The sequence below is a fragment of the Gopherus evgoodei genome, chromosome 2 (assembly GCF_007399415.2).
Source record: "Gopherus evgoodei ecotype Sinaloan lineage chromosome 2, rGopEvg1_v1.p, whole genome shotgun sequence".
Classification (NCBI taxonomy): Eukaryota; Metazoa; Chordata; order Testudines; family Testudinidae; genus Gopherus; species Gopherus evgoodei.
Window position 1 is genome coordinate 113,409,480 of NC_044323.1, and position 22,009 is coordinate 113,431,488.

Here is a 22,009-nt window from a genome sequence, read left to right on the forward strand (position 1 = left end):
CGTCCCAGGTGCGCTCCCCAAACTCGATCCAAGGCGTCTGTCACCAGGGAGAGGGAGGGCTGCGGGGCAGCAAAGGGGACACCCATGCAGAATTCCCGCAGGTTGAGCCACCACCGTAGCAAGCTCAGCACCAAGTGGGGAATGGACACCACTGAGTCCAGGGGGTCCCTGCCCGGGTGGTAAACTGTCACCAACCAGGACTGCAGCGGGCGAAGCCGGAGTCTGGCATGGACCACCACATAGGTGCATGCCACCATGTGGCCCAGCAACCAGAGGCAAACTCACGCCATGGTGACTGAGGCGTGGTGCAGTCCGAGGATGAGCTCGGAAATTGCACGGAACCTGGACTCTGGCAGATACGCTTTGGCATGTGTGGAATCCAGAATTGCTCCTATGAATTCTATTTTTTGCGTCGGAGACTGGGTGGATTTGGTTAGTTCAAGAGGAGGCCAAGATCGAGAAAGGTCCGCCTGATGAAGCACACTTGGGTCTCTACCTGCCCCTTGGAGTGGCCCTTTATGAGCCAGTCATCCAGGTAGGGGAATACCTGAATGCCCTGCCTGCGCAGTAAGGCCACCACGACCGCCATGCACTTTGTGAAGACCCTGAGAGCAGCTGACAGGCCGAACGGGAGCACCGTGAACTGCAGATGGACGTCGGCCACGACAAACTTGAGGTATTGATGGTGCCGTGGAATTATGGCAATGTGGAAATAGGCATCCTTTAAGTCAAAGCCGGCATACCAATCTCCTTGATCCAGGGAGGGGATGATCGAGGACAGGGAGACCATGTGGAACTTGAGTTTCCTCACAAACTTGTTCAGCCGCCGCAAGTCTAGGATGGGTCTCAGGCACCCTTTTGCCTTCGGTATGAGAAAATAGAGGAGTAGAAGCCTTTGCCCCTGAGCTCCTGCTGGACTTCCTCCACCGCCCCTGCCTCCATGAAGGACTTCACTTCCTGAATTAGAAGTTGCTCGTGAGAAGGGTCCCTGAAGAGGGACGGGGAGGGAGGTTGGTGGGGCGGAAGGGAGGAGAACTGGATAGAATATCCCCTCTCTACCATGAGGAGCACTCATTTGTCCAACGTAATTCGGGGCCAGGCACGGTAGAAGTGGGACAGACGTGACCCAAAGGTGGGGTGGAAGGATCCAGAGTCTTGATTGGTAGGTCGCCCTCGACTGTACCATCAAATAGGGGGTCTAGGCCCAGATGGTGGTCTCGATTGGCCAGATGCCTGGCCGGAGGGGTGGCGCTGGTGATGCCTCCTGCCATTTCTGCCCCGCCTGTGCCCCAACTCCTGGCGAGTCTGTGGCTGGTCTGGGCGAGGGGCCGCCTGCAGCCTAAATTGTCTGTGCTGGGTCGCGGGGGTATGCAAGCCCAGTGAGCGAAGCGTGACCCTCGAGTCCTTTAAGCTATGGAGACATTTGTCCGTTTTCTCCGAAAACGGCATCTGCCCTTTGAAGGGGAGGTCTTGAATCGTCTGCTGGACCTCATAGGGCAGGCCCGAGACCTGGATCCAGGCCCCCCGCCGCATGACCAGGTCTGTGGCCAGGGTGCACGAGGCTGAATCTGCCACATCTAAGATGGCCTGGAGGGAGGCTCGAGAGATCAGTTTGCCCTCCTCCACTAGGGCCGAAAACTCTGATCTCGAGTCCTGAGGAAGGAGCTCCGCAAACTTCGACATGGCCGAACATGTGTTGTGGCCATATCGGCTTACTATTGCCTGTGGATTGGCAATGCGGAGTTGGAGTCCCCCCGTGGAGTACACCTTTCTGCCAAAGAGCTCAAGTCTTTTTGCGTCCCTGCTCTTCGGTGTTGACCCCTGAAACCCTTGACGCTCCCGCTGGTTAGCCGCATCTACTACCAGGGAGTCTGGGGAAGGGTGGGTGTACAGGTGTTCATGCCCTTTAGAGGGGACCAAGTAGCACCGCACCATCCTCTTGGCGGTAGGGACCAATGAGGCTGGTGTCTGCTATAGGGTGTGGGACGTATCCGCTATAGTCTTTATCAGCGGGAGGGCCACCCTGGATGGCCCTGAGGGGGCCAGAATATCCATTACAGGGTCTGCGTCCACCTCAATCTCCTCCACTTGGATTGCGAGGCTTTGAGCTGCTCGCCGAAGCAATTGTTGGACGATTCGAGTGTCCTCTAGGGCCAGTGCTGCAGCCATGCCTGAGACCGCCTCGTCTGCGGAGGAGGATGAGGAGATTACATGGAGCGGCCCTACCTCCGGTGCATGTGGCCCCTTGGGGTCCTGCGGCACATGGTATTGAGGTTGCGGTGCTGGTTCCGAGTCTAAATGCGGCACCGCGGCTGGTACCAGGGTCGCCAGTGAGCGACTTGGCGTATCATGTGGTGCCGGCGGAGCCCGAATGAAAGCCGTTGCCGCTGCCCGGTTAGGGGGTGCTGAACTTGACGATGGCACACCCCTGCCCGGCGATGGTGCCGGTGGGGGAGGCAGCTGAGTCGGGGACACCGACGTCAAGGACACCGAAGCCGACCGTGACCGAGGGCCAAACTCCTGGCCTACCGACTGATGGTAGGCCCAGGGAGTCCAAAATGGCCACTGCGAGGGCAGCTGCCATTGTTGCTGCCACTGCGGGTAACGTTGGTGGCTCACCCCCAACACCGATCTCCTGCTCTGCGACCTGCTGGAGCGATAGGAGTCTGCTTCTGAGTCCAAGGTCTCTGAGTAGGAGGACCTGGGGCAAGCAGCACTCGGTGCCGAAGGACAGCAGTGCCGAGGTGGCGGAGAGCCTCTCATCTGGTCTTGTGCCACCTTCACAGCGCTATGCGGGGAGGGAGGCGACAGCATGGCTGGCTTGCCTCTAGATTGCACTGGTGGATGGGCCACAGCAGGCAACTCCCAATGATGCGGGGAGGCCAGTGCCGGGAGACCCATTAGGCCAGAGGTCGCTTCAAACGCCTCCGGTGTTGACGGGGCGCATATGTCTCCACTGAGGTCTGGGGAGTTAGGCTGGTTCGGACTCGACCGCCTTCTCTGCGGTGCAGGAGTCAATGGAACCGCTGAGGGCTACAGCCCAGCCTGTCCACTTACACCTGCAGACAGCGTCAGCCTCGGATCCTGGTGGGGTGAATGATCCCTCACTGGCTTCCTTCTCTTGGCGGGCACCGGCGAAGGTGAGCGGTACCGCACTGAGGCTGACTTCCTATGACCCGACTCCGTCCGGTGCCAGGTTTTCAACGACTTGGGCTGGGCCTTAAGTCCTGATGCTGGTGCCGGGGCACTCCACACCGAGGACGACGTGCTGGGCCCTGCCTCGGCCGGTTCTGGGTCCGAGGGTGGTCGTAGGGCCACCTCCATCAGGAGGACTCTTAAGTCTTTGAGCCCTGTCCTTAAGAGTTTGCAGGTGGAAGCCTCTACAGTTACAGCACCGGTCCTTTTGGTGGCTCTCTCCGAGGCACCTCAAACACGCAGAGTGCAGGTCACTCTTGGGCATGAATTTTCCGCAGTTCTCACAGAGTTTGAACCCAGGGGACCCGGGCATGCCCCAGCGAGCGACAAAGATTCTGGGTGGGAGAACACCCCAACTACAAAAACTATATACAAAGATCTATCTAACTAACTATAAAATAACTGAATACACGGAGTAAACGGTAAGGATAGGACACTGCCAAAATGGTGCGCAAAAGAAGTTCCAGCTAGCCGTCACCGACAGTAAGAAGGAACTGAGGAGGTGGAGGGTCGGCGGGCCCCTTTATAGGGCGCCGTGGTGGTGCCACTCCAGGGGGCGCCCGGGCCGACCCTACGGACGCTGCTAAGGGAAAATCTTCCGGCTGGCTGCATGCGGCACGCGCACGCCTACTTTGAATGGAGATGAACAACCACTCAAAGAAGAACAAAGCTTTTACTGTAATATGAAACACGGTTTAATATTTTGATAAGTATATTTCATTTACATTTTCATATTTCATAAGTATATACTTAGCTTTTTTATTTAAACATGTGGAATCTGATATCATAGAATCATAGTAATGTAGGACTGCAAGGTACCTTGACAGGTCATCAAGTCCAACTCCCTCCACTGAGGGGCCACGTAAAGCTAGACCATCGCTGAAAGATGTTTGTCCAACCTGTTCTTAAAAACTTCCAGTGATGAGGATTCCACAACCTCCCTTGGAAGCCTATTGCAGAGTTCAACTACCCTTACAGTTAGAAAACTTTTCCTAATATCTAACCTAAATCTCCCTTGCTGCAGCTTAAGACCATTACTTCTTGTCCTACTTTCAGTGGACATGGAGAACAATGGATCACCATCCTCTTTATAACAGCTCTTAACATATTTGAAGATGGTTTTCTGGTCCCCCAGTGACCTGAAGAAGAGCTCTGTATAGCTCAAAAACTTTTTCTGTTTCACCAACAGGAGTTGATCCAATAAAATGTTACATCACCCACCTTTCCTTTCTAATAGCCTGGGTCTAACATGGCTATAGCAATACTGCAAACACCTAGTCTTCTTTTCTCAGGATTAAACACACCCATTTTTTTAAACCTTTACTCAGATGTCAGGTTTTCTAAAACATTGATCATTTTTATTGCTATCCTCTGGACTCTCTCCAATTTATCTACATCTTTCTGAAGTGTAGTGCCCAGAACTGGACACGGGACTTCAACTGTGGCCATACCAGTGCTGAATAGAGTGGGAAAATTACCTCCCTGGCTTACATATGACACTCATGTTAATACACCCCATAATGATATTAGCCTATTTTGCAACTGCATCACATTGTTGAGTCATATTCAGTTTGAGATCCACTATAACCCCCAAGATCCTTTCCAGTAGTACTACCACCTATCTCCATTCTCTAGTTGTACATTTGACTTTTCCTTCCTAAATGTAATATTTTTTCTCTTGTCTTTATTGAATTTCAACTTGTTGATTTCAGACCAATTTTCTAACTTGTCAAGGTTGTTTTGAATTCTAATCCTGTCTTCAATAGTGCTTATAACCATTCACAGCTTGGTGTCAACCTCAGATTTTATAAGCACACTCTCCACTCCATTATCCATGTCATTAATAGAAATATTGAGTAGTGCTGGACCCAGGATTGACTACTACAGGACCCCACTTTATACACCCTCCCAGTCTGACAGTGAACCATTGATAACTACTTTTTGAGTATTGTCTTTCAACTAGTTGCACACTCACACTATAGTAATTTCTTCTAGACCATATTTCCCTAATTTGCTTATGAGAATGTCATGTGGAACTGTGTCAAAAGCCTTACTAAAAATCAAGATATATCATGTGTACTACTCCCCATCCCCGTCTATCCTCTAGGCCAGTATTTCTGTCAAAGGAAATGAGATTGGTTTGGTCATTACTTGTTCTTGACAAATCCATGCTGGTTATTCCTTATAATCCTAATATTTTCTATCTGCTTACAAATTGATTGTTTAATAATTTCTTTCAGTATTTTTCCAGGTATCAAACTTAGGCTGACTGGTCTATAAATTCCCTGGGTCTTCTTTGTCCTCTTCTTATTGCCTTTTACATGTCACTTGCTATGTGTAACTGATTTTGTGCCTTAGCCTTTCTGATTCAGTCCCTACATGCTACTCTTTTGTACTCTTTAGCAATTTGTCCATGTTTCCATTTTTTGTAGGATTCCTTTTTGATTTTCAGGTCATTAGAGAGCTCTTCATACAGCCATATTGGCCTCTTACTATTCTTCCTATCTCTCCTTCACATGGGGATAGTTTGCTGTTGTGTCTTTCATTTTGTCTCTCTGAAAAACTGCCAGTCCTCCTCAACTCCTTTTCCCCTTAGATTTTCTTCCCATGGGACCTTACTTACCAGTTCTCTGAGTATGTTAAAGTCTGCTTTTTTGAAGTTGATTTTTCTTATTCTGCTGCTCTGATTCCTTCCTTTCTCTGGAACCATGAAATGTATCATTTCATGATCCCCTTGTAACCAAATCGCTTTCTACCTTCATATTCGCAATCAATTTCCTCCTTTTTTATCAGAATCAAAATGGCTGCCTCCTGGTTACTTCCTCCACTTTCTGAAACAAAAGGTTGTGCCTAGTATATTCCAAGAATTTACGAGAAATTTTGTTTTGCCATATTACTTTTCCACCAGCTATCTGGGTAGTTAAAGTCCCTCATTACTACAAGATTTTGTGTTTTGGATATTTGTCATTTGTTCTAGAAATGCCTCATTCACTTCCTCTTCCTGATTTGGTGATTTTCAGGATAACCCTAACCATGACACCATCCCTATTTCCACCCCCTTTTTTTATCTTATACCCAGACACTTTCCATTATTTCTTTCTGGACCTCAGTACAAGTGTATATATTCTGGATGTATAATGCAACACCTCTTCCCTTTTTTCTTTGCTTTTCGTTCCTGAACAAGCTGTACCAGTCATGTATTCCTTGTATTCCAGTCATGAGACTTATCCCACTAAGTCTCTGTGATGCCAGTTAAGTCATAATGTAGCTTATTTCTACAATGCTAAAGTATCTACACAACATTGCCTTTAATAACTTGGCTACCCAAGCTGCAAAAACAGTGCATTTATTTATTATGTGTGGATTTGCCATGTAACAACTATTAACTTAAATCCTGTTCATTCTGTTTGCTTGTTGCACTTGTAATAACTATCTTACGGATAATTATTTACTACTAACACTTTGCCGGGGCTCTTCCACTGCATTTGTATAATTGTGTATTGCTATCTTCCTGTGACCCTCAAAAATAAAAAGATAGTAAACACCTCAGAAGAAAAGAACATGTGAAGATATGTGGCACCTGAACTACCAAAGGAGTTGCACATCTTTAGTTGTGTAGGCATTTGAACCACCCATTCCACCATGAATGGTGAAAGATTCAAGACTAGGGGAGCAGAACTCTTTCCCCTCTGTGAATATCAGCAATATGTTTTACAGCTCTCTCTGTTTGCCATATTTCACTTATCTGATGCTAGGTTCTAAGGAGAACAGACTGGTCCCTTTGCTTGAATGTTTAATGCATTATTTGGTTCTAGGGGTACTTGTATCAAGAGAGCCTTTGATTACGATTAAATCAGAAATGCGAATAGAAGCTTATCACTGCTGTTGGGAGTATGCAGGACACGCTTCATTTCGGTCTCTTCTGTGAGCTTATGTCCCAGGGAGAGTTTTCTTGCCTCTTGAGAATTTCCTTGAGTTTGGAGAGGATTCCCTCAATGGAGACTGAGTAAATACTAGGGGCCAAATTTAGTGTGGGTGCCACTTGTGAGGTGGGGAGAGTCTTGTCAACACCTGCCCCCACCAAAACTGTTATGCAGCAGGGCAAGATTCCTCCTTGGTACTCAAGAGGGCATAGTACAGGGGCCCAGTTACTGCAACAGCTGCTCACCGTTGCCTTAAGGAGCTCTTGTCCTCAGGCTTCATGGTATAGCCAGGAGCCCAGCTACTTAGTGCTGTCATCTGTATGTACAAGCATTCTGCTCCTTTTCAAATCAGGAGGACATTGTGCCTTGAAGTGCATCCCCCCAACCTATCCTTTTTTGAGTCATCTTACTCTGAGCCAGGTTGGTTAGCTTTTAGAGCTGACTGAACTATTCATTGCAAATTATATTCATTACAAATATAGCCCCTTGTTTGGTTAGTGAACTGTTCAAAGTGATCCTGTTTTTTTCCCCGTGAATAAATTTGTTTTTCTGAGACCCTGTTATCCAAACCTCTGCATTATCCAAATCTATTCCTTGTGCTCCAGCATGAGATATGTGCCCTCCGCAGCATGTATCACATGCTAGGGGGAGGCAATTTGGATAATGTGGAGGCTTGGCTAATAGAGTAGAGACTCTGTCCAGGACAGCAAGGAAGAACAGCCCCTGGCTGCAGGGGAGGCTACCCTGCTGCTGAATGGCATCTGCAGCAGTGCAGGGAGCTTTCTGCAGCTCTGCATTCACAGGAGTGAGCGAGTGGGGCCCTGACAGTGTGGCCCACCAGGACCACAGTCTCCCCCGACACCGTGTGCCAGCGGGGATCAGGTATTGCCAGTCCTGTCGCAATGCAAGGAGTGGGGCAGAGCAGAGCAGAGACCTTGGGGCAGAGCAGAGACCCCGGCCAGAACTGAGAGGAGAAGAATTAACCCACAGCCGTGTGGGAGGCCACCCTACTGCTGAATGGCTCCTGCCTCTAGAATATCCAAATTCCCAATTATCCAGATAAAATCCATGTGCTCTGTGCTACTTGGCCAATTAAGAGCATACTGTATAAGTGTTTGCTGCATAGAATAATTTCTCCACAAACTGTTAGCTTTGACTATGCGCTATTTTTAGTCATATTGTATGACTGATCAGCTATGTCACATAGTACGGCTTTTGCTCCCTGGTTGGATAACAAATTGTGTAAACAGGAGAATAATGAACAGTACATAATCATGAATTTATGGGATGAATTTTCATGTAGACAAACATACATGGTGAAATTTGTGATTCTTTTAGGAGTCATGGATACCTAGTGGCTGTCTGAATACTCACAGTTCCAGACCAACATGACCTCAGGAACCAAAATGAACCATACCAGGCCCTTTTATTCACAGATATTCACAAATCTAATCTTTACTATTTGATCAGCTCTCTCTTCAACCATACTCACTCACATCTCTGATCGACCCTTCCAGGTTTGTGACTTTCACAATAAAGGCAATATTTCTATAATAAACATTGTGTAGGCTAACAATGATTTTCTGCAATCTCTGTTCCTGAATAACAAAAAAGGCTAGTAGGAATTCATTTGGGTTCCTAATAACCAAAATAAATATATCAAAAAGCTGAAGGTATATAAATAATCACAACAAATCTTGGTAAAAATACATATTCCATCTCCTGTACATTAATGAACAATTTGTGAACCAAGAATGAGATGAACGTTTTACATAAATAAACTATGTCATGTTAGGATTTCAATGCAACATCTTTCTGCAGACAAGACAAATGAAATTTATTACACCTTAACATTGAATCTTCCAGCAAAAGATGCTACATTATATACATCATCAAGACTCTAAAACTTTCTGCTTGGATATTTTATAAGGTAATACTGACCTTTCTACCTCTGGTGGAGGACAGAGTCTGCAGAAATTCTTTGTTTCGTTGTCCACTTTGTGGATCTATGCAGATTATTTGGCATCTGTTGCATGGACCTACAACCTGAAATTTCAACAGAAATAGGTTCTCAGACAGTTACGTATCAGTCAAACAGTTGCATATTAGGACTAGTCTCTGACCTTCATGGTATTTTAATAACAAACATTTCAGAGACCTTTTTGAACATTTTTGTTCTATGTAAATAGTCTAAATCATATTCACCTGACACAGCTATATAGTCAGAGGGTCAAATTCTGAAGTCCTTACTCAATTCTTACTCAGGCAAACTCCCACTTGGCTAAGTCTCAAACATTCTGAGCACCTGTAGTTCCCACTGACTTTGTTTGGCTCACTGACATAAAGGGAAAGTTTGACTGGGAGAAGAATGAGTAAAAACTGGGTATGGCCTTTAGGATTTGAACAGAAGAGTTCTCTCATAAGTAAGATAATAGGATTTGGTTCATGTTTGTTCACTGTGACTGAAATGAACAGATTTAGCCTCATTTTGCATTCTTTTCAGTGTATTTTGTGAATGTTAGGAAAGCAAAATCTGCATTTTCTTAAGATGAACTATAACTACACTGCTGTGAATTTCTTTTGTCTTTTTTGGGGATTAGAATAAAGATGTCACATGCCAGTTCCACTCAATTACTGCATCAGAAACTTTTGCGGAACACTACCGTAATTAACAGTTCTTACAGTATTTCAACTTCCATAGTCTCATGCAATTTTCCTTAGTTTTATAAGATTAAGCATAAAACTCAAACAGATAATGGGGCAAATAACCAAAAGTCATGTTGTAAATGTTTCTATATGCTGATTTGGGTGTCATTTGGATTCTTTACAGCGTATCTAAAACAGACAGTAAAACTTTCCAGTGTAATCAACTATACATTTGGCTGTGATTCTTCAGATATACATTGCTCAATTCTGGTATAGTCAATATTTTATTAAAAAGAAAGAATAAGAGATAAAGATTTTTTTTCCTCTGCTTTCCTTTGTCTCAGTGCAGTTGCACCTTCTGGTACCATTTCACTGGCATCAAGCACCATTAACATAATTCCTCCTGTTATTTCATTTGTATTTGCATCAACTCCAAGGGTATGTCTACACTACCCGCCGGATCAGCGGGTAGTTAGTGATCGATCTATCAGGGATCGATGCATCGTGTCTCCCCTAGACACGATACATCGATCCCCGAACGTGCTCCCCGTTGGCTCCAGAACTCCACCAGGGCAAGAGGCGGAAGTGGAGTCGACGGGGGAGCGGCAGCCGTCGATCCCGTGCTGCGAGGACGCAAAGTAAGTCAATCTAAGTCGATCTAAGATACATTGACTTCATCTATGCTATTCTCGTAGCTGAAGTTGCATATCTTAGATCGATTTTCCACCCCCCAGTGTAGACCAGGCCCAAGTAAGGATTTACCAAAAGGCCAGAAAAGACCATTTAAGTTGCTGACAAGGGGTAAAATTTCTAAAATCATTCAGCAAAACTATTTCTGAACTAGAGATCAGCCAGAACCAAAACCCAAGTTCCAAATATCCCTATTTTTGGGGGTGTTTGATATCAATATCAGTTGAAAATTTTGCTGCTTGAGACAATCTCTACTTTAAATTGGAATGTAACTCTGTTCTCTGTTTTTATGATACCTAGCACAATGGGGTCCTGAGTTAGACTCCTGAGCACTACTGCAGTACAAATAATAAATAATAATAATACTAATATGATTTGGCTGCAGGTCAAGATTGTCCTTTGTTAAGTGTTTTCACCCACAAATAAATTTCTTAACTTGCTGTGTCTCATATTTATTATAGCTAATTGAGCAAAGAACAACAGGGGCTCAGACAAGCAGAGGCAAGTCAGATATTTTCTTCTGGTACATACTATAGACAAGCTGCTAAACAATTGCCTCTCAGTGCACTGTAAGAGAAAGAGCTCAGGAAAAGGGCAGTTATTTTCATGACAGCCTCTAGTCATTGCATCAGCACTTCTGCTATCCACACATTTATCAGCATCATTAAGCAGAACAGTGAACAAGCCACCTCTATGTTCCAGGTGATACATTTCCAACAAATACATATTGTATAGATATGGACCAATCAAACAAATCAACGTTTGATGCATATGTGAATCGCTACCTAAGGTCTCACACTTGGCTTCTTCACTGACTAAATATCATAAAGGTAACCCAGATTTCGGTCACAAGAATTACTTGATCCATTGGCTTAACCTGATAGTGCAGTATTTTCTTGGCAGTTAATGTTGTATTAGGCATGGGATTGAATTAGGCATGGTACAAAAAGTTTACATTAATGATGTGTATTTATGGTGTTATATACAAATATTAACAAAATAATCATAATGATGAGGATTGGTGAATCTCAAAAGGTTCACTCGTTTATCTGAGGCATAACTGATTAGTACTCATTGATTTCATTCAGATTGGAAATACTAGGGGAGTAGCCATTCTACCATTTTTCAGTCAGAGATGGGCTCTAGCAATAGAACTGTCTCCTGGCCCAGCCTCCAACCAACCTTTGACCCTTTAGGGTATCTACACAGCAATAAGTGACAAAGAGCCCTGTGGCACCTTATAGACCAACAGACGTATTGGAGCATGAGCTTTTGTGGGTGAATACCCACTTTGTCAGATGCTTTTTACAGATGCAGGCTAACACGGCTACCCCTCTGATACTTGACACTACAGAGCAATGTAAGCCTGGGCTTGAGCCTGGGCTCAAGCCTAACCCTCCTTGTATCCACACACCAATTGTATTATGCTAGGGTTTGAACCTAGGGTCTCAGGACCCTGGAGGGCTGGACAGTCCGAACCCATATTCAGATGGGACATAGGCTCTGAGCCCTATTGCTTTCCTGTATGCACATGGCCTCAGTTTGACTGGAGTCCTGGCAGTCCTCTGGATGTATCCCAGAGTTCCCTGGGCCAACTTCCTTAGTCCTCTCTATGCCGACAATCTGTGGTGCAGTCTATTGCACTCTATTGCAAAGGGAAGTCACACCTCCCTGTGCGCAGCAGCTCAGATCAGTGTTAACCCATTGTCTGCCAGCATGCTAGCAGAGAGACTGCCGGGTTTTCAATGGAGATAGATCAGAAGAAGCTTTTTGCAAAGAGAGCTGCTTCCCGGTCACAAGTCCACAACCAGTTTTTAGTGCATGCTGTGAGGATGCACACGCAGTCCCAAGGAAGGAGGCCCAGGAGCAAAGGCCAGAGAGTGCAGCGGGGACTAAGCAGCTGCCCTGCAGGGATGTGGAGCAGCAGGGCTCCCAGCTCAGCACGGCTGGGGGAGGATGACCCCATATTCCCCAGCAGCTCCCACTCCCTACAGGACAGCCTCCTGGCCCTTGCTCTACTCTCCTCCCCCCCGCCCCATGGAGCAGTGTGTGCAGCAGTGCCTGGGCTGTGTGCACTGACAGGGGGACAAGTGGGAGCCAGCCCCCAAACTCCACAGCTCATATTGCTGTGTGGACATACCCTTAAAAATCTGGGCTGCTGAGACCTGGGGTCATTGTTTGGCTTATTACAAAGGTAGAGGTCATTTGCCCAATTTTAATCTCGATCTGAATCCTGGTCCCTTCTTCCGCAAAGTTCAGCTCTGCAGTTTTGGTTTGTATTCCTCTCTAATTTCACTATTCCAGAAAGAAACCAGGAAAACTGCTAAAGTTCAGAGCTGAAACATTTTTCAAACTTCAGAGAAATTTAAGTTGAAGTTTTGGGTGAAGGCCCAGGTTGCTTCTTGTTTCATCAGAGTTGATTCACCCAGGCCTAATCAGAACATTATCTAACATTGCAACTGATATAGCAGTGGTAGAATTTAAGGATCTTTTCTTTCAATGCTAAAATAAATGATGAAACAAAAATAGACCGTTGATTTCTTAATTTTCTTTTGCTAGCCCTAAATATAATAGAAAAAAAGATGGCAAGATTTTCTCTAAGATAAAAAGAGACATTGATAAGAATAGGAAGAGACAATCTGAGTGAATTGACACTGAAATTGTTAAGGCTTGGACTGTAAGATCCTTTTATAGCTAATTGCTACAGCTTGCACCCAGTTTGCATAGCCCAAGAGTCAAAGGTGCCAATAATTTCCATTCATGCAACTATATATAGGGAGAAGAGATGAAGCAAAATCAGGGAATGCAATCTCCCATTAAACGTTCCAAACAAAAGGGCTCTGTAAAGCTGGTGTATCAGCAGTAGGTTATCTAATCAAGTGCACTATCCAGAAAAGGACACATGAGGTTAATTCAACTTAACCCTCCACCCCCGCAACCTGCCAAACAGCCTCACACACATGCGGACAACTCAAGATGGCAACTCCAGTGTCTCAAGATACTTATGAGGCTGTAAGCCATAGAAATCAGCATATCTCAGCAGTGGCCTGTACAAAATGTTTCTAAGTTCTCCTCTTTATCCTATGTTCTCTGTGCCTATCGCCTGGAATTTGAGTTTGTGTGGGAACAACTTCCATTTGCTGCCTCTACTGTTGCTATGACACTTTTCCACCTTGGTTTGATTCCATCAGGCTTGCTCATGATTAGCAGCCCATAGCTGATCTTAGAACACTGATAAGGCTGATTCCCTTGCTACTTGATACAGCTGTAAAGGTGTCTGACAATCATGGTGAACTTTGTGTGTGACTGTGTGAAAGGGTCGCGTTGGTCCAGCACAACTTTTATTTTGGGCAGTGGTTGTCGTTAACAAGTCTTATTTTAGCCACGGTGGTAACTGTCACTGTAATTATTTCTCATTTTATGGGTGTGTAACTTAAAAAACAACTGGGCTAAATAGTGATTTTATAAAATTCTGATTCATGGAACTAAAACGATACCTAGACACTATGGTGTCAAGCAGAAATAAAAGAAGTAGTGAAAATTCATGATTATACACCTTACCCCTTAGCTTAATTTTTACATTAAAAGTACTTATATTTACTAATAAGCAAAACTCCTAACTAGAGAAAGCAGTTGTAAGTCAGGTGATGTTTTAAAAATCAAACTCTGATGAAAGACTACATCTTCATTGCTTTTTTAAAATATCAAAATATCAAAAATGGCTTCTGATTTGGGTATGCATTTTGAGGTACTTTATGTCCCAAGTGAACATCCAAAATTAGGGCATTTGAAATTGAACGCTGCTTCTCATAATCTGTGCTAAAATATTCTGTGAATGTGCCAATCTATACATTTTTGATGAAAATAAGAGGAAAAGGTTTCTGCCTCAAAAACTGCCAAAAGGGACTTTTCTTGGTGGTGAAAAATGCTTTTCATTTGCAAAGGGAAAGGGTGATTTGCTGAAATTTAAAAAGTGACAACATTTGATAGAACCTGCCTTTACATCGCAGTCAGGACTTGTCTACATGCATAGCGATACAGTGGGACAGCTGCACTGCTGTAGGACTTTAGTGAAGATGCTGCTACATGGACAGAAGAGCTTCTCCCATTGGCACAGTTAATCCACCTCTGCAAGAGGTGGTAGCTATGCTGACGGGAGGTCTTCTCCTGTCAACATAGCACCATCTATACCAGGAGTTATGTTGATATAACTAGGTTGCTCCAGGGGATGGATTTTTCACACCCTGAGCAACATAGTTATACTGACGTAAGTTTGTAGTTTAGCCCTGGCCTAAATTTTGCAAAGAATTGCTCTGTTTCCAGGTCAGAATGCTTTATAACAGAAAAGTACAGCTGAAATTAGAATGTACCTGGAAACACAAAGCACCGATGGAAATCTCAGACCACTTCTCTTCTTCAAAACACTCTGTTGCACTGATCACAATGTTGGCACGGAAGCGTTGGATTAGTTCCTCGGTTGGTAATGGCTCTTTCAGTCTGTCCCAAAGATTCACAGAGCAGAAGAAAATAGACCATGCTAATTAGCCTGTGGTAATTATTCTCTCACTTAGAATATCTAGTTGCTAGTCTTATTCAAAAAGATATTTCTTCTACACAATTGTTAAGAACATGTTTATAACGCAATTTTATTACAGAAGTTATGATAAAGGGACAGCTAACTATTTGAATAAAAATTGTAGTCTGCTAGAAGGCATTTTGAGAGGTGTAAACTGGAACTAAAGGGTAGATATGGAAGTATGTGGCACTGCAATGACAAATATGCACACCAGAAAAGGACCACTGTAATTTAATGTCAGCATTAGCTACTGTATTGAAGGGCTGTGGTACTGCGTTTGTGGATCTTTTGGGTAACTGATCAAATAACTGGTTAAATCTAACTAAAGAGGAAGAAGAACGAACATAGGGGAAAACTCAGAGGACATTCAGTGGCCTGTGAAGGTGACAAAACCAGTAAGAGAATGTGAGAGAGAACTTATCCCTGAGATTTTTTGGAATGCATCAAATTGCACCAAATGGCAGACGTTTAAAAATAATGCACGGATGAAGATTTCCACACCTCCCTACAAGTGTTCTATTTGCCAGTGTATGGATGTGTGAGCGTGTTGTGTTTCGGTGCATGTGCAAACCTGTGTATGTGAGAGAGACACAGTGGCAGATAGCATATAGCATATAAATTTCACAAAGCTGGCTAGAACCTTGAAATCTCATTCCTCTCTTTCATTTTTAAAGTGGAAACTTTGCTAGTAGGAAGAACATGTCAGCCTTAGGATTTCCAGAGAATGCTCTCTCAAGTGCTCCACCACTCCTAAGCATGTGAGGGCCATTTAATTTTGTCTAAGCTCAGATGTACATGAACTACTTCAAAAAACACCACCACTGAGACCTGAGGACTTTGAACTGTCACCCACAATAGAGAAAGAAGCCTGGAGAAACAGAGAGGATTCTCCTTTAGTAAAATATTTTAGGAAAATATTACAAAATATTTTAATTTTTTTTGTATTTTAATTAAAATGGTGGAAAACTGTAAAAAAAACCTTCTACAAAAATTGTTAGCTTCAAGCAATTATCTTGGCAAAACCGACATGTTTGTTTTTAAAAAAATTGGCTTATTTGGTTCAAAATAGCATGACTTTTCCTTTAGGAGACAAATGTGCATACTAATAAATGTGTATGTAGATTTTCACACCAAATCACGCAACCTGGCCCCAACATTACCAAAACTGAGATTTCTTACTGTACTGCAGAGAGTCCAGGGATTAGTTGTTGGGGGGCAAAATTCTCCATAGTAATACTACAGCACATCACAGAGTTGAGACACTCTTTTTTAATAACTTCAGCATAGGGGAGTCAATACAAATTGACACTGGGCTACAGATAGTTCATAAGGGAAGAAATAAGAGTGTGTTGTAAATAAGCAATCATTTTACACAGGTTTCTTCCCTGTGCTTGGGATGGGGCATGGATGGGGAGATGGAGTGAAGGAACATTTACATTTTAAAAGAGTGGAAGTTCATACACTTTGTCAGAGCCCCAGCTTTCGGTATAGGCGGGATGTGCTATTTATTGCATACTGAGGCCCTGCACAACACTGGAGCTTGCTGCTGGACCAGAGAAAGCAATAAACCTTGTTGCTGCCAGTGTTTCCAGTTTCTGGATTAGAGAATAAACTATCTGTTGCTTTGATAGTTGTGGCTGTCCTAAGGGACAGCACTCCTCCCCTTAACAGCATATGCCCCTGCTGATTCTTTGTGGATCACCATCTCTCTCGATATAGTTTTGAAGCCCATACATTTAGGGAGGAGTGGCTATATGTAGAACTGTCAGGGGAGACAGGTTTGGGGGGGTTCTAGCAGTGGAGAGGGATTTCACTTCTCACTGCACTAGATGAGAAGGTTTCTTTAGATGGGAGGAGGCAAACAGGAGAATTGGGGACGCAGAAGGGATGGGGAAGGGCTAGCATTAGGACCAGGCTGATGTACTCATCACTTGGGGCGGGGGGGGAATTTGGCATAGGACCTGTAAACTAGGACAGCTATAGATATTTATTTCTGAAGAAGAAAAGCGTATTCACTGAGTTACACAGTAACTTCATCGACTCTGCTTAATGCTTCATAAAATGCAACATATCTATGGCTCTTATTTGTTGTCTCTGTCTCAAGAGATGAGACCATGGCATAGGAGTGGGTTGCATGTCCTGCTTAGGAAACGCTGAACAATCCAGGGAATATGGGTGTCTTACCAAGTTCATGGAGGCCATCCCAATAATTAGTGCATGCTAAAGCATTTGCAGCTACATGAAATATAGTTTAGTGCCAGACAAAAGCTGGGTTTTAGGAATATTCAGATCTAGGTTTCTGTTTTGGCCAATTAGAAATCGAGAGGTTGGATCCAGAATCTTAGTTCAGGTCTATCTCTTTTATTACATTTATTTAATAAACAAAATCAAAAATAATTCTGTGCATCTTCCAGTGTGTATTTCAACTAAAAAACTCGAGTGTTAGGTCAGACAGTGGTGGCATTTTTTGTCCATCTTCAGGGAGGTGGTCAGCAACAATAACACCAGAGAGATGGATGTCTCTGTAGGGATATGATTTTGCACCATTTTGTTACATTCTTATTTTTAACTAAATTGCAGTTACTGGTTTAGATGACCTCTCTAGAGCTGACTGCAAAGTGGAAGATTCATTTTTATATAGGAAAGGTAAAAACAAAGAAAAACTATTAAAACTGAATTGAAAACTTAAAGTGTCTACAAAGTATAACCAATTTTCATCAAATAAAACAACCCTATATGTAAAGAAACTAATTACTGTTTCCCAGGAGGGAAAAGAATTTTAACACAGACTTCGCAGGTATAGGTTTTTGAAAATAGATCATGCAGTTCAGTATTTGGAAAGTTACCATCCAGTGATTTAGAAACAGCTACAGAGTGGTGCTGCACCCTTGGGCTATAATTCTCTCTCAGCACCCTTATAAAGTTGCTCTGCATGGTGGAATGGAGGGGATTCTTCCAACCTATGTTGGTCAACAAGGAAAGAGAGAGGGAGTTCCATGCATAGGAAGCAGGAGGCTTGTTAGGAAGAAAGACAGTGAGGTTGGAAAGGGGAGGAAATGAGAACAAAGATGTAGTGAGGGGCAGTGCTGGGCAGAGATTTGAGGTGGAAGAAGATTGAATTTGAAATGCAACTTAGGGAGGAAAGCTAGTCCTAGTGATATACTGTAAATAACAAATCAACAATATTAGCTTTTAGCATTTAGATTCTAAGGTCTCTCTTGTCTTTGATGGAATGCTTGATTTTCTGTTTTTATTCCCCATTTTTGTATGAATATAACAACATTCAGTTAAGAAAAAATGACAATGTAACCCTTTTGCACTGAATATTTAGCTTTCCAGTAAAGAGAAGGACTTTCAAAGGGTATTAAGAGATGTTATGTTTTCAATTTAACGTGATGCTTCAAGAGACTTATCTTGTGCAGTCTTGTATCCTAGATGAGAAGTCTAATTAATATCTTGTTCCCAGCAACTGGAGTAACTTGTTGCCTGAACCTTAAAACATATTATCAGCTTAGATGTTGGCGTGCTCCTAACAGATTTCTGCAGACAGATATTTTGACAAGAAAATGTGTTGCATTTTTTGTAGGTTACTGACAGATAGGTTAGGTTCAGTCATTTAACCTGAACTTTCAGATCAGTAGCTAAGTGATTGTGGTACATGTTAATATAGGAGTTTGAGGTTTATGTTTGTAAAGGACACAATTTTAATTGCAATTCATCCATTGACTTCTGCAAACAGCTGAAATTGTTTTTAAAGGAACTTTGTTGGAAAAACACTGAAGGGGACATGAAAGCAGATATATTACAAATATATCATATGGTTATTAACTGCCTTCATTTCCATGTTAAGAATTACAGATAAATATGATCCTAAAAGATACACTGTAGGGAGACTTTCAATTGATCTTAAAGGAACGATATGCTACTCTCAAAATGCTACTATTTGCTGACCCAGGGTTCATAAAGGTTTTAAAGAACTTGAAATAATACTTAAAGATATTTTCAAATAAAACATGTCTTAAAGAGTATTATTTGATCTGAGAGCAGATCATCTACTTTGAAATACAAAATATTATTAAAGAATTCAAGTGATTGCAGTCAGCCTTTTTCAAGAAGAGTTGAGATAGTTCTGTACTTAGTCACTAAGAGAGAGTAGCATATAAGTTTTTGTGTGAAAAATGTTAAGCGTGAAATAAGAAAGAAGGAAAACACAGATTCCTGGTAATGACATTTGGTCAGCAATTCATAATTTTTGTAGATTTATGGAGGAAGAAAAAAGTGCTGAACCAAATCGTTAAGTGTTTCTCACTGATTTTTAGATAGAACTCCTACTTAACTAATTAATACTCTAAGACAGGTCTGTCATCTTCATAAAGGGACCCTTATTGTTCAGCTTTTATTCACTCCTTGCTCTGACCATACTCTTACTGAAGTCATTGACTGCTTGATCAGAAAAGACGGTTACTCACCTTTGTAACTGTTGTTCTTCGAGATGTGTTGCTCACATCCATTCCAGTTAGGTTAGGTGTACGCGCCGCGCGTGCACGTTCGTCGGAAACTTTTTTACCCTAGCAACTCCAGTGGGCCGGCAGGTCGCCCCCTAGAGTGGCGCCGCCATGGCGCTCTATATATACCCCTGCCGGCCCGCCCGCTCCTCAGTTCCTTCTTGCCGGCTACTCCGACAGTGGGGAAGGAGGGTGGGTGTGGAATGGATGTGAGCAACACATCTCGAAGAACAACAGTTACAAAGGTGAGTAACCATCTTTTCTTCTTCGAGTGATTGCTCACATCCATTCCAGTTAGGTGACTCCCAAGCCATACCTTGGCGGTGGGGTCGGAGTGAGAAGTCGCGGCCCGGAGCACTGCGTTCCGAAGGCCGCATCCTCCCTCGACTGCTGGACCAGGTCGTAGTGGGAAGCAAAGGTGTGGACCGATGACCAGGTCGCTGCCCGACAGATTTCCTGGATGGGCACACGGGCTAGGAAAGCCAGCGACGACGCCTGCGCCCTGGTAGAATGCGCAGTCACACGGCCCGTAGGGACATGGGCCAAGTCATAACAAGTCCTGATACAGGACGTAACCCAAGAGGATATCCTCTGGGAGGAGATAGGAAGACCTTTCATACGATCTGCTACCGCCACGAAAAGTTGGGGGGATTTTCGGAAGGGCTTAGTCCTCTCTATGTAGAACGCGAGAGCCCTACGGACATCCAGCGAGTGGAGCTGCTGCTCCCTGCCTGAGGAGTGAGGTTTTGGGAAAAAAACCGGAAGGAAAATCTCTTGGTTGATATGAAAGGCTGAGACCACCTTGGGCAGAAAAGCAGGGTGTGGCCTCAGCTGCACCTTATCCTTGTGGAAGACCGTATATGGGGGGTCTACCACCAGAGCTCGGAGCTCCGACACCCGTCTAGCTGAGGTGATAGCCACTAGAAAGGCAGTTTTCCAAGAGAGGTAGAGCAGGGAGCAAGTAGCTAACGGCTCAAAGGGGGGTCCCATGAGCCGGGACAACACCAGGTTAAGATCCCAGGTTGGAGCAGGGGGACGGACGTTAGGGAATAAACGTTCCAGCCCTTTAAGGAATCTCGACACCGTCGGGTGAGAAAAAACGGAGCGACCGTCCGCACCCGGGTGAAAGGTGGAGATAGCTGCTAGGTGGACTCGCAACGACGATAAGGCCAGACCTTGCCCTTTGAGGGACAAAACGTAGTCTAAGATTTCAGAAACCGAAACTTCCATAGGGCGGAGATTTCTCTCTACGCACCAACAGGAGAAGCGCTTCCATTTCGCTGAATATGTGGCTCTTGTGGATGGTTTCCTGCTGCTCAAGAGCACCTCTCTCACAGGCGTAGAGCAGCGCAGCTCTGAACCAGTCAGCCACGCAGGAGCCACGCCGCTAGGTGCAGCGACTGCAGGTCTGGGTGACAGAGGGTCCCGTGGTCCTGGGTAATCAGGTCCGGATGAAGGGGCAGGGGAACTGGGTCGGCTATGGCCAAGTCCAGCAGCATGGTGTACCAGTGCTGCCTGGGCCACGCCGGGGCCACCATGATCACGAGAGCCCTGTCCCTGCGCACCTTCAGGAGGACCTTGTGGACCAGAGGGAACGGAGGAAACGCATAGTACAGGTGGGTCGACCACTGGATGAGGAAGGCATCCGCTATCGACCCCGGCTCCCTGCCCTGAAAGGAGCAGAACGCTTGGCACTTCCTGTTCCCCTTGGACGCGAAGAGGTCCACCCGGGGATAACCCCACCTCCGGAAAATGGAGAGAGCGACGTCCGGGCGAAGGGACCACTCGTGTGACAGGAAGGATCTGCTCAATCGATCTGCCAGAGTGTTCCGTACTCCAGGGAGGAAGGAAGCCCTGAGGTGAATGGAGTGGGCTACGCAAAAGTCCCAGAGACGTATCGCCTCGTGGCACAGGGAGGAGGACCTGGTGCCGCCCTGCTTGTTGATATAGTACATGGTCGTCGTGTTGTCGGTGAACACGGCGACACAACGACCCTGAAGCTGATGACAAAACGCTTGACAAGCAAGGCGGACCGCTCTCAACTCCCGTATGTTGATGTGTAGCCCCACCTCCTCCTGGGACCACAGGCCCTGTGTCCGCAGGGTCCCTAGGTGGGCCCCCCAGCCTAGATCTGAGGCATCCGTTGTCAGGGATACCGATGGCTGAGAGGGGTGAAAGGGAAGACCCGCACATAATACGGACTGGTCTAACCACCAGCCGAGAGAATCTAAGACCTTCTGGGGGATTGTGACTAACATGTCTAAAGGTTGCCTTTGCGGCCTGTAACGACTGATAAGCCACAGCTGGAGAGGCCTCATGTGGAGCCGAGCGTAGCCGGTCACAAAAGTGCACGCCGCCATGTGGCCTAACAGGGTTAGACATGTCCTCACTGACGTCAATGGGGCTGACCGCAAACGTTGAACGATCGCCGCCATGGTCTGGAACCGTTGCAGAGGCAGCGAGGCCCTGCCCAC

The 22,009-nt window shown here is 44.9% G+C and overlaps 2 protein-coding genes across 6 annotated transcripts in view; both read right to left on the reverse strand.

The window, feature by feature from the left end:
• MOCOS (molybdenum cofactor sulfurase) overlaps positions 1-22,009 on the reverse strand; it is a 369,687-nt gene that overhangs the window by 9,174 nt on the left and 338,504 nt on the right. For all 5 annotated transcript variants that reach the window (XM_030551504.1, XM_030551502.1, XM_030551506.1 and 2 more), the window contains 2 exons: positions 14,825-14,951; positions 9,060-9,164 (listed from right to left, as the gene is read on the reverse strand). In XM_030551504.1, the coding sequence (XP_030407364.1) occupies positions 9,060-9,164; positions 14,825-14,951 (232 nt within the window). The remainder of the gene's footprint in view (positions 1-9,059; positions 9,165-14,824; positions 14,952-22,009) is intronic.
• LOC115646059 (wiskott-Aldrich syndrome protein homolog 1-like) lies at positions 793-20,914 on the reverse strand. The gene is made up of 2 exons (XM_030551507.1): positions 20,908-20,914; positions 793-3,033 (listed from the first exon to the last, which is right to left on the reverse strand). Exon 2 carries the CDS (start codon positions 2,899-2,901, stop codon positions 1,972-1,974), a length of 930 nt encoding a protein of 309 aa, XP_030407367.1. The 5' UTR covers positions 2,902-3,033; positions 20,908-20,914; the 3' UTR covers positions 793-1,971.